This window comes from Engraulis encrasicolus, chromosome 23, assembly GCF_034702125.1.
Source record: "Engraulis encrasicolus isolate BLACKSEA-1 chromosome 23, IST_EnEncr_1.0, whole genome shotgun sequence".
Classification (NCBI taxonomy): domain Eukaryota; kingdom Metazoa; phylum Chordata; class Actinopteri; order Clupeiformes; family Engraulidae; genus Engraulis; species Engraulis encrasicolus.
In genome coordinates this window covers 20,139,947-20,152,360 of record NC_085879.1, presented here as the reverse complement: position 1 = coordinate 20,152,360, position 12,414 = coordinate 20,139,947, and the positions used below count along the sequence as shown (strand labels likewise).

Below are 12,414 nucleotides of genomic sequence, written 5' to 3'. Positions count from 1 at the left end.
CTTTGGGTGTGGGAAGTGTCAAATGAATTCGTAGTTAGTAAAAGTTTAGTTGGTGTGTGTTAGTTGAGGCACAGCAACATCACAGAGGAGGCTTGGACCAACACAAAGATACCAAAGGTAAATATGTATTTCTGAATAAATGAATAGTATTGTTGACTTTACTGTACCTGTTTACTGTATGTGTAGAAGCTGGCTGTATGTGAACACAAATCTGGCGTTCCTCATCTTTTTTTTCCATCGAACAGCAACAGCCTTGCATGTGACAAAAGAACCAGTTTTTTAATTGCCATCAATTCAATGTGTTCGTTATTCATGGCAGTGTGCATAGTTAATGCAGAATAACATGTCGGCCGAAATGTTTTTGACAGTCAGTTGCTCCTAGCTTGGACTAATATGGGGAAGCTTATTATCCCCGTAGCCTACTGCTAGGTTTGCTAGGTTAGCTCTCTAGCTAACATTAGCTGTCCTTTCAGTCTTTTGCGAAGTATGTCAGTATTAGCAAAGCTAGCCAACTCTTTAGGTCTCTGCAATTTCTCACGGCTGATCATACGTTTGTTGTGCGAGTATGTGTTCATTTGCGTCTCTGGAAATGAATGGTATTCGGCTTGTCTGTGTCGGCTGTAGCTTACTGCAGTGAGCTTATGTTTACAATGATAATTGAGTTCGACAGGTCTCAACCATCACTCATTCCATATGTCTAGTATGCATGGTACTCGCACATTTATGATATGACGCCTAATGTTAAGTAGCCTAGTTTGCTTAAAAGATCAACAGATCACAGGAGTTTCACTCTCACCGCTGTGCTCACTAGCCTACCTGTTACCTCAGACAGGTGTGTGACATATTTCATGGGTGTACCGTCGACATATTTGTCATTCTTTTCTCGTCATTTTTTTGCCTCTCCTTAATGTTCCCGTGGTCTGTTCTAAGGGCAGGCTCAAAGGTTATGACACAGTCTATGCTTATGTGCTTGACCCAATCATAGCTGAAATCCAGCTGAAAATGTCACACTATTTAACAGAATAGCCTATGCTCTCTGCTGGCAAGTTCTAAGGCGTTAAGACTTTTGACGTGACTCCTGGTATTTTTTGAACTACTGGTAAGCAACAGCCCCAAAGACCCCGAGTCTTAAGTGCTGTTTATCCAAATGCATTAGCGTTGGTTAATGCTTGGGCAGTGTTGTTGCTTGTGTTTTTGCGCTGCTGGCTGTGGGTAGTCGAGACGGGATAACAAAGCCGCTCATTCAACAGCGGTGGAATCCGTGAGTGGCCCTACAGCACGCGGTTGGCGGTTCGCTGCTTCCATTGGTCCGTTTTTCACGTTGTGTGCGTCTACAGGCGCAGTTCTGTTTCGACAGAGAAGTCATGCGTGGAATCAGTTACTTGGTCAAATAGATGTAGGCTAGATACATTTCTTCCTACATCAAGAAGCAAGGACTGACCCACCAGAGGGATATGAATTGCAATAGATTCCATGGATTCAGCTTGAAGAAAATATTACCTTTGGTTTGTTTTCAATATTTTCTTTTACTTGAATGAATAACCATCTTTATCCATCCTCGCAGGCTGCTGTATCCGAGGACCAACCATGGGGAGTGAGCCTGGCCCAGTGCAGATAGTCAAGGTGTGTAAGGAGAGCCACTCCTTCGAGCTGGACACCGAGGCCCTGGAGAAGATCCTGCTGGCCCCGGAGGTCCGAGACAAGCATGTGGTGGTGCTGTCGGTCGCCGGGGCGTTCCGCAAGGGCAAGAGCTTCCTCCTGGACTTCATGCTCCGCTACATGCACAGGAGGGTGAGTGAACGAGTGCCCATGTATGCACACCGAATTCACCAAGAGGGCATGACTGTGTGTGTGGGTGGGTGGGTCGGTGTTTGAATAGGCAGAACTCGCCTTACTTTATGAACTTTTTTTGTCATTGTGGTTTGTGATACACCGTACACAATGAAATTCCATTCCTGCAACCCAGTGCAAGGAGGCTGTCTGACAGGCGCCCCAGGGAAGCTGTGTGTTAGAACGGTACCATGCTTGAGGTACCCTCAGTCAAAGGGGAGGATGGGGGAAATCGCTGATCGTTCACCCGTGCCTTTGTATGAGAATTGACACAGAATCTACTAAGACAGAGCAGCCAGATCTGCGTGTGTGTGTTTGAATGAGCAGAGCCTGTCTTGCTTTATGTATTGTATTACATATTTTTCTTAAAACACAAATCAGGGACATTCCCGTTTCCACAGTCAACATGATGTTTAAAAGCAACTCGTGGCTGAAAGATCTCTGGCATGATTCTTGAAATGAGGTCTGGGACAGGCACGTTTGAATAAGACTGACAGATTTTACTGAGGGACAGATGTGACTGACTACATGCTTTTGGTGAATGCACAGGACCGCGTATGAACACAGAAACCAAATGAGACGTGCCAACGGAGTGTTTAAGACTGAAGAAAAAATCCTTCCCCACTCATTTCCTGTCACTCAGAACTGTCCTCTCTGATTAATCAATGTGAAAAATACTCCAAAAACAGTAATGTGGAGTCTCCTCTATGGTGACAGAAATGAACTTGTTTTTACCACATCTGTGAAATAAGGTCAGAACACTGATGTGGTATTGTCAGTTCGCCATTAAAAGTAGCATCTCCTACAGAAATTACCTCATTTTTATTGTTTCTCTGACATAAACCCAGAATGCCTTAATTCCATTTTGTCGGTATGTCAGTTACAGTAGAATCTCGTTCATGTTGTAATGCAAGGCCTCGTGTATGGTGTCCTTGGTGTCGTCAGTTTGTGGTTTAAGTCCTCTTCCTGTGTCATTATGCCGCCTTATTTGTTGTGACGTGACAATCTGACATTCTTGCATGCTGCTTCACCACAAATGCCACTGCTACCAACAGGGTTTCCCCTCCTATCTCTCTCGTTTCCCTTTGTGTGTTAAACATGAGTGAGAGGCGCCATACCCAGTCAAACAGGGGGGCCCTGGAACATGCTATTGATTGTCCACGCTAGACCTGGCGGCTTTGTGTGTCTGTGTGTGTGTGTTTTGTCTTTTCTGGCTCTATGTATTGTATTGTGTTTGTGTTAGTCTTCAGGAGATTTTTTTTTGTGTCTGTGTTATCCTCTCTCTCTCTCTCTCTCTCTCTCTCTCTCTCTCTCTCTCTCTCTCTCTCTCTCTCTCTCTCTCTCTCTCTCTCTCTCTCTCTCTCTCTCTCTCTCTCTCTCCCCCCCCTCCCCAATCTCACACACTTTCTGTCTCCTGCACTCTGACACTGTCATACTTCACACACTGTCACTCCACTCTTTTGATCTCTTTATCTCTCATGCACCCCCCTCCCTCTCTCTCTGAATAGCCGCACACTCACTCATTCACTCGCACTCTTTTTGATGTGTGTCCGCTAGGATGAAGCTGATTGGCTGGGAAAGGACGACGAGCCTCTGACGGGGTTCTCGTGGCGAGGCGGCTCTGAGCCGGAGACCACGGGCATCCAGGTGTGGAGCGACGTCTTCCTGGTGGACAAGAGCGACGGCTCACAGGTAACCACGCCGTGTGTGTGTGTGTGTGTGTGTGTGTGTGTGTGTGTGTGTGTGTCTGTCTGTCTGTCTGTCTGTCTGTCTGTCTGTCTGTCTGTCTGTCTGTCTGTCTGTCTGTCTGTCTGTCTGTCTGTCTGTCTGTCCTGCACTTTGGAGTTAATGGTGCACTGTGTAGGATGGTGGCCAGAGTAGGTATTGTATGAAATTGTGTTTTGAAACTTGAAACTGTGCTCCCTATAGAGTTCTTCAGTAACGCGGAAGCATGTAGTAGATTGTAGTCTTTCATGTTAGCATTTAAGGACTTCCTCGTTCGTATCGGCTTCCGGCCTCCATTGGGAATGAATAGGGGCCAGTTTCAAATAAGCTCCGAGTGCAAGCACGCACTTAGCGAACCCCCGCAAACTGTCGAGGGTGTTAAAAATAGGCTGTAGGTATGACATTGTTGATCATTTTGTGTCAAACTTCGACATAAATACGATGTTGCGTCCATATGCTAAACCCGGAAACTTTTGGCGACTACAGAAGCGGCGCCTGTATCTAACGTCATGTACGTGCGGAGGGTTGTACCCATGGCAACCAAAGGAAAGTATGTAGTTCGGAAGTTTTAATGATCAGAAAGGGGTTAGCAATATTTAATTAAAATCGTCATGATTTAACATGTGAATACACCAACATGATGATACGATCCGTTCCACTAATGAGAAAGGGATGCGGGGACACGCTAATGTTCGTTGTTGGCGTGCAACTTATATTTTTGCCAAACCTGAATCTCTATGGCGTGTTGCAATGTAAAAAAATCGCCATAGAACCGGAAGTCCAAACGCCGCATACAAGTTGACGTCAACGCTAGAGGTGCACCGAAATGAAAATTTGTGGCCGAAACCGAAACCGAAAAATAATGAATCACTTGGCCGAATACCGAAACCGAAACCGAATATTACAGTTCAGTCAAAAGTGATCAAAAGTTAGGTTTTTCACTATTTTTGAATATTGCTGAAATATATGGTTTTTAGGGATGTTTTCCTTTCGAATTTAGAATAGTCCTGTCGAATAAAAAAAATCCAGCCAGTAAAAAAAAATCTGTGTTGGCCTCCCTAGCAGTGTTAAGTGACAAATGAAAAGTACTGCAGGGTTACATTAAATTAACCTAGTAGCTCCCCTGTATTCTAATTTCTCTGGTAGGTCTAGATACGATGCTCATCTTTCATTTCCAACTCGTAAGGCGAGTGTGTCTGAAAGCGTCCCGCCCCCCGCCGACACGACACACACACAGCCAGGGAGAAGCCACGCATCTCGTGCATTTCGGGAATGGGCATTGGGCATTCATAAATAAATCGTTGACACTGTAAATCTGCAATTGTTGATGGTTTTGTAAACATGGATTGTCATCTGTAACTGTTCGGGAATAATGTCACATCAATTTGCGTCTGATTTGGCCAGCGTAAACTTCTGCAAGGTAAGCTGTAGCTGAAGTCAGTGTCAACAATGGCAGGTTATTTCAATATCTCTAACGCTAATAAATGATAAGCTAACAAGCGAAGTAAACCAGCTGAGCACTCTTAGCTGAGGCGATTTTATCTGGCTTACTACACTATAATCTGCAACTATTTGGGGGTCGTTTCATATGGCGTTGCTTCGGATTTGTAAAACAAACTTTGTAAAAGCCACCCCCTGTAGCCGTGCGAATCGGGATACTGTCTGTCAACAATGTCAATTGCTAACTAGTTCTAATGCAGCCCAACTAGCGAACAACTGTTCAGTGGGGTTTACTTTGCCGTGCCACGAGAATGGAAGGAGGGGAAGGGAATGATAAATATTTCTCGTCACGGACGCACAGACCCACTTCCAGTGAACGTGCTGCTGAACGTTCAGAGGTGTACACTCGACAGCATTTTCTAGCTATTGCTCCCCCCTGGTGCTGTAGATGGAAGGCCACTGTAAATAAGTATTGAACTCTTTATGATAGCCTACGTCGGCGGAATTTAGGCTACATGTTTCAAGGGATGACGGTGGGAGTCCCTCATTTAGCAAACGCACGTCTTTTTTTCTGATTTCGAATAACATTCGAATAGTGGCCATCGAATTTCGAATAGTGTTTTTGGCAGAAATGCACATCCAAATGTTTTGACATGTTTTGGAAAGAAAATAAATGTGTATTTGATGTCTTCAAATGTTAGAGTAGAACTGAAATTAAATTAATGCCCATTTTCAATTCATTTTCTATTCGGCCTCCGATTCGGCGCTCAATTGGCTTTCGGCCGAAAACCGAAAGTGTCTTTTTTTGCGTTTTCGGCCGAATATTTTCGGCGGCCGAATTTTCGGTGCACCTCTAGTCAACGCTGAAGAACTCTATTGCCAAATTTTAATCTTTTCATTAATATTTACTGAGTTTACCCACCCCACCCCCCAACTTAACCAACTGCGGGAAACACTGCACACTCCGGTTGAAGCTTATCTTCATCCTGGTGAAAAAATAGTTTTCCTAACATGCACAGACATTTCATGGACACGGGGTTAAGCCCACCTGTTAAAAGTTGTTTAGCATGAGGTTGGCCAGGCTAGGGAACTGAAATGTTTACAGTACAACAAAGTATTCGTGGCATATTGAGTATTCTCAAAGATGTTGACCTATACCCATCCAACCACTAGCGCACATTTAAAGAGGATATGGGTCAAGACCTGGGGTTTTCTTCCATGAGACTCGCAGCTTTGAAGCATTTTGCTCTCTTGTTGCCATGAAGTTTTTGCATATTTTCTGTCTAGCGCAGTGTTTCTCAACATGGCTGCTAAAATAATTATGTAATATATAATACATATTTGTCTAAATTGATAAGTTAATGCTAGTCAGTGGAATCTTTCATTTACGCACAATAAAGTAAATATAGGTCGTCAACTTCGAACGTAGGTCTTGAGAGGTCTCCAAATGTGTTACTTTTCTAAGCTTGTGTGGTATCGCATGCGATGCCATGTTACGGCTTGTTGCTTTGGGGTGCCTTGAAATTTCTCAGGAATTGAAAGGGTGCCTCGCCTAAAAAAAGGTTGAGAAACACTGGTCTAGTGTGTCAATGCTGTTCAGATTTACAGCGCCATGGAATGATAACGATGAGCAGACACATTTCTGCCCACAGTAGGAAGGAAGAGGGAACCCCTCTCTCTCTGTTTCTCTCTTGCTCTATATAACAAGTCACAAGTCCTGAATTTCTATATTAGGCCGGTCAGCAGTCTCTGCTTCCCAGTAACTGACTGACCTGAGCCGGGTCATGTTTATGGAGACACAAGCTCTGGGGCTTGGAGATGTAATAGTGCTGCAATATCTCAGTCTTAACATTTTGCCAAATTCTCCTGGATTACTTAGCCCTGGTTGCCCAAAATGTACTGTACTGAACAGTTGCTTACATGTACTCTAATCCTCTCTCTTTGAGATTACTTTGCATTACACACACATTTGAACGTACACACGTTTTTTTCTTGATTTGCCAAACCAATCCCAGTCCTGTGATTGTGTGTATGAGTGACATAACTATACATTGAGAATACCAAGATTTATTTTAGTAAACCTCATTGTAATAGTATAAGAGGGGAGAGGAGACATAACACTGACGAAATCCTCCATAGAAATGAATGGACAGTTTGTAACGGGCATTATGGCGGTTGTGTGCAAATGTCCTGCCTCTTCCTCTGCCAACAGCCAATCTTTAAGCTGAACAGAACAGACAGTCATCTTGCAGCTCAGAGTTCCACTATTGCTCTCATGGCATTATGGAAGTACTGTGCCTCCACAGTGTCATTATAAGAAATGTGGCTTTAAATGTCTTATTATTGTTGTGACTTTGACCCACAAGATGTAACTAAACGCTTTAGTCTGATAATCCTTTCACAGCTGTTTTAACCATATGATTTCCGCAACTGTTGGGTATCTGGCCGTTGAGTGAGGTAACTTCTAGTATAAGAGCTGTGTTGCAAGTTCAATATGGAGACACCTAGAAGTCCCCTGGAAGTTGTATGGTGTGCACACTGCACATGGAAAAGGGGCTCCTACTGTGCAAGTACAAGTTGTTTATGTCATGGCATGTTTTCAGTGTGTGTGCTGCATAGCATACGGTAATGTGTCTCCCGTTTCTCAGGTTGCTGTGCTACTGATGGACACCCAGGGTGCCTTCGATAACCAGTCCACAGTCAAGGACTGCGCCACAATCTTCGCCCTCAGCACAATGACCAGCTCCATGCAGGTATGCCTGATTGGAATGGCTTTGTTAAATCATCACATGTACTATAAGACATGCTTCTGGGTTTGCGTGTGCACGTCTAAATGTGTGTGTGACACGTAATAAATACTGTAAATACATTCTCCTTTTTTGACTATTCAAACTCATAGCTACAAGTTTTGCTCATCACAGTACCTCATTCTCCAACCAGTAACAAATGTTTTCTTTCCGCAGATCTACAATCTCTCACAGAACATCCAGGAGGATGACCTTCAACAGCTCCAGGTTAGTGCCTCACCACATCACATCACACCCAGCAACCTGCAGCCATTATCTACAATCAATGTGTTTCCTGTCCTGTTAAACTAAACCAACTAAATGAGTGTTTCTCAACAGCGGCTCTGGAGCCCTAGGGAGGGAGCCCTTGGAGAGGCATTGAGAAGGATACAGCTGAGAGGGGGCAGTACTTAGTTGCCATTGGAGGCATTAGTCTTTTTTATATATACACACAAACAAATGGGGCCATTAGCGGTGTTATGATGAGGTCAAAAGGGTGTTTGTTCAAAAAAGGTTGAGAACCACTGAACTAAATGGTTGCCCCCATATCAGTTGATGCTTCATATTATACGACTGAAGCTGAGGAAACTGATTATATTGTATTACATGTTCTGATGCTACTGCATTTTACGTACTTGTTATCCTCTTGAAGTTGATGTTGTGAACCATTGTGGGGTTCAAAGTCAAAGTGTACTTTATTGTCAATCACACCATGTGATGGACATCACACAGAGCAATCAAAAGTACATCTGGCCAACCTCCAAATGTGCAATTGAAACTAAATCATGGACATAAAGACCTTGTACAGCAATGGTCTATCCAATGCGATACATCCCATGGATGAAGATGCAGCCATTGAAGGGGGTTGCAGGAGGCCATTGATTATTTATTTATTGCTAGTGATGGCCAGTCTGAATTCAGAATACCTTACAACCCTAGTGGCACATATTCCAAATGACCTCATTTTACCTGTGTACTTTAGTTCAACCAGGTGATCCTTCAACCAGGCAATCACCTGGTTGGACCTGGACAGGTAAAGCCAGGTCATTTGGAATATATGGCATTGGATTGTAATTAATGAATTCAGCTTGCCTGAATTCACTGCTTATTGCTCACCCCCACCGTCATGGTTCCTACTAGTATTTCAGGACAATTCACGGCAGTCAGGACAAGCGGATAATGAGCCAGGCTTGGAGCTTGAGGGTTGCCAGGTGTTTGGGAGAAGTGAATAGCTAGTCTTCTTCCCCATCCTCCTCCTCTTCCTCCTCCATGTCTGAGGCATCCTAAGTATGGTGCTGTACCCCAGCACTGCTCCCCTGGGGGTGCCTGTTGGCCTGCCCCCCTTGCACCAGAAGAGGTTTAAGTTTGAAGGCAATTCCGTCGCATGCATTGTGTGCTGTGTAACAACACAAAAAAGTGACTTTCACTTCTGAGGAACATTCAAACCTTGCAACCCTTCAATCCTAAGACCAGCTGCCTACTTTAGAACCATTAGGCCACACTTGTTACCACACTGCTATCATGTTAGCACTTCTGGCCTGTAAAGTGACAGCAACACCCTGCAACTTTCTGTTGCAATGCAACAACAGCCCTGGGGTGGTTTGTGTTTTTGTCTTTCTTTCTTCTGGTATTTCATTCCCTTCTTTCATTCTTCGGATCGGTCGCCTTTGGCCTCGTTTTCTTTGCCTTCTCAGAGGAAATGAAACGGGCTACTGTTGGATACAGTAGAATGTTAGAAGATGTGTGTGTGTTGTGTGTGGAAGGGATTGTGGCAGGGAATGGGGGAGTGGCTTATGTGTTTGGATTCATGGCTGAATGCATTGGTTGTCATTAGCAACTTGAGGTTTAAAAAAAAAAAAAAAAGCTGCTACCAGTCTCTGCAAGTGAGTCATGTGATGACTAATGTTGTTCCACCGTGCTGAGGTGAAATGTATTCAAAGCAAAGCAACCTCTGACTATGAAATGTGCGATCCAAACAAATATATCTGGCTTTGCCTCTGACACTATACAGTGTATGTGTGTGATTAGCAGTACTGAAGGAGAGCTGAGGTCAGCACCAGTCAGTGGTAAGGCGAAAGATGGTCTGAAAGGTTACGTCAATTCAGCAGTGCAAGAATGGGGGCGCGTTGTGGGTGTACACGTGGTTTTGCGTGTGTGTTCAATTGTGTTTGCACACCAACAGTTTGCATGTACGTGTATCATTCATGCCATTCATACACATACCATTCAACCCCATGCAGGGAAAACATTAGACTTGTACCACTATGATCTCTGATCACATCCCTCACGACCACCCCACAGAAAAATGAACAATACATTTCAAAGTTACAGACTTGTTTGAGCTCCCACGTGTTGGTCTGAATGGGAATTGCGCAGACACGACTCTTTGATGTGGAAGGACTGATCTGCTTTCATGCACACTAACTTTTCCAGACAGAGCCTGGATACATTCTGACGAGTCCACCCATGCCCCCGTCCACTCAGACAATTTTGGTCTGAAAGATCAGTGAGGTCTCTAGTGTAAAGATCAAAATCACAGACGCAGACAGATCGGGTGATCACTGAGAAAAGTGATGAGAGATGAGGATCACAGATTATATATGCATGTAATTGTTGATTGTGTGAAACTAATGTAATTTAATGTTATCTTGTGTGTTCCTCTCGTTGCAGCTGTTCACAGAGTACGGCCGTCTTGCGATGGACGAAATTTTCCTGAAGCCCTTTCAGGTATTAAAACCCTTTTAATGTTTTCAGTTCATGTCTGTTGACTACATCAGAGAAAGTCTAGGTATATGAGAAGGCTCACTCCCACTGGCTCCTATACCATCGAAAACGTGCAGTTCAGGGTATTGGGTGGTGGTAATCCCACAAACAGGGGTTGAAGGAGAGAATTGTGCACATACCAGGAAAAGGTGCAGGACGAAGGCCAACTGTTTTCAAAGTGAGAAGTCTGCACACTTAATCTGATGAAGACTGTTGAAGTCGAAACGTAATCCAGCCATGAAATAATAAAAGACAAAACGGATTTTAAGTGTGCCGACTTCTCACTTTGAAAATCCAACAAACGGGAACTGAATCCATACATGCCATGCCATGCCATGCCATGATGACACACCAGTGGCTGACATGCCAAGAGAGAGACCAGAGCCCTGCTGCCACAGCAGACCATGCCAACCATGGGATCTGTGGCCTGCTACCAAAGCAAGGCCCTAATCTAAACTAGACTGCGTTCTTGCAGAAAATGCAAAAAGTGGGCTTGCCCTCCACCATTATATTCAATGGGGACAGAAAGTTGCACAACATCGACGATAACGAAAAAACAACAAGAAGGTACACACTAGTGGTGTCAACAATGATGGCATGGACGATCCAGAATTGATCTGGCAAGTTCCAGAATCGATCTGGCAATTTTTTTAAGTTTCAAATACTTCCATGGATATTTCGGGAGCAAATGAATGTTAAAGGGACACTGTGTGAGATTTTTAGTTTATTTCCAGAATTCATGCTACCCATTCAATAATGTTACCTTTTTCATGAATACTTATCACCACCATCAAATTCTAAGTATTCATTATGACTGGAAAAAATACATTTTTCATACATGAAAAGGGGGACCTTCTCCATGGTCTGCCATTTTGAATTTCCAGAAATAGCCATTTTTAGCTGCAAAAAAGACTGTACTTGGGCCATACTATAAAATATTAATTTATTACTTTGTAAACTTTCATGAGAAGATAAACTTTGGCCTTAGACAACACATTTTCAATGAGCAGCATGGTTGCCAATTCCTGCACAGTGTCCCTTTAAATTAAATAAAAGCACTTCAAAACATTACAAGACTGATACAGACTGATGCAGAAAACAGCCAATAAATTGTTGCTCAGTATCTGACTACTTGTATTGCCTCATCGTGACTGATTAAACATTTGCTTTGCTTTCAGTAGAAATGTAATGCATTGCAATGCATTGTAGAATTGAATCGGATCGGATCTTATAGATTTGAATCGAATCGAATCGCTACCTCCCGAATCGTGATCGAATCGGATCGTGAGGGCAGTACCAATCCACACCTCTAGTACACACAATTTATGTTTTCACATCTCCAAACCGGGCCTGTCGTTTTAGAATTTGAATGGTGTCTCTATCTCGAAAGCCCTAGGAGGAGGAGCGTTTCCAGACCTATGGAAGATAAGCAATAGTAAACAATAAACAGGAGTTAAGGATTACACTTTTTCCCTAGCCTGATGATTAAATTACTCTTTATTTATTTATTTATTTATTTATTTATTTATTTCAGTCACTCATTCACTCACACTCACTCACTCACTCACACAGGGGCGTAGCACCAAATTTAGGGCCCTAGGAACAACCTCTTCCATGGGACCCCCTACACACACCCCAACCTACCTATCCCCCCCCCCCCCCCCCACCTCCTGATATCGTCATCCTTCTTGCCTTCCTCGGAATACCCCTCTATGCTGTCCTCTCCTTCACTTGAATCATCCTCATCTTCAGTCATATGACATAGGCTAATAGACATAATACAAATATAAAATGTCTTAATCTTTCACATTACCAGTTATGAAAAATAGGCTATCATATTCATAGGGATGACTTTTCATCACTTCATCAC

The 12,414-nt window shown here is 43.5% G+C and overlaps 1 protein-coding gene across 1 annotated transcript in view; it reads left to right on the top strand.

The window, feature by feature from the left end:
- The first annotated feature begins 29 nt into the window (after positions 1-29).
- Positions 30-12,414, top strand: part of atl3 (atlastin 3) — a 28,139-nt gene continuing 15,754 nt past the window's right edge. The window contains exons 1-6 of the mRNA XM_063190200.1: positions 30-117; positions 1,565-1,791; positions 3,388-3,522; positions 7,644-7,748; positions 7,959-8,009; positions 10,452-10,508. Coding sequence (XP_063046270.1) covers positions 1,588-1,791; positions 3,388-3,522; positions 7,644-7,748; positions 7,959-8,009; positions 10,452-10,508 — 552 coding nt within the window. The 5' untranslated portion in view covers positions 30-117; positions 1,565-1,587. The remainder of the gene's footprint in view (positions 118-1,564; positions 1,792-3,387; positions 3,523-7,643; positions 7,749-7,958; positions 8,010-10,451; positions 10,509-12,414) is intronic.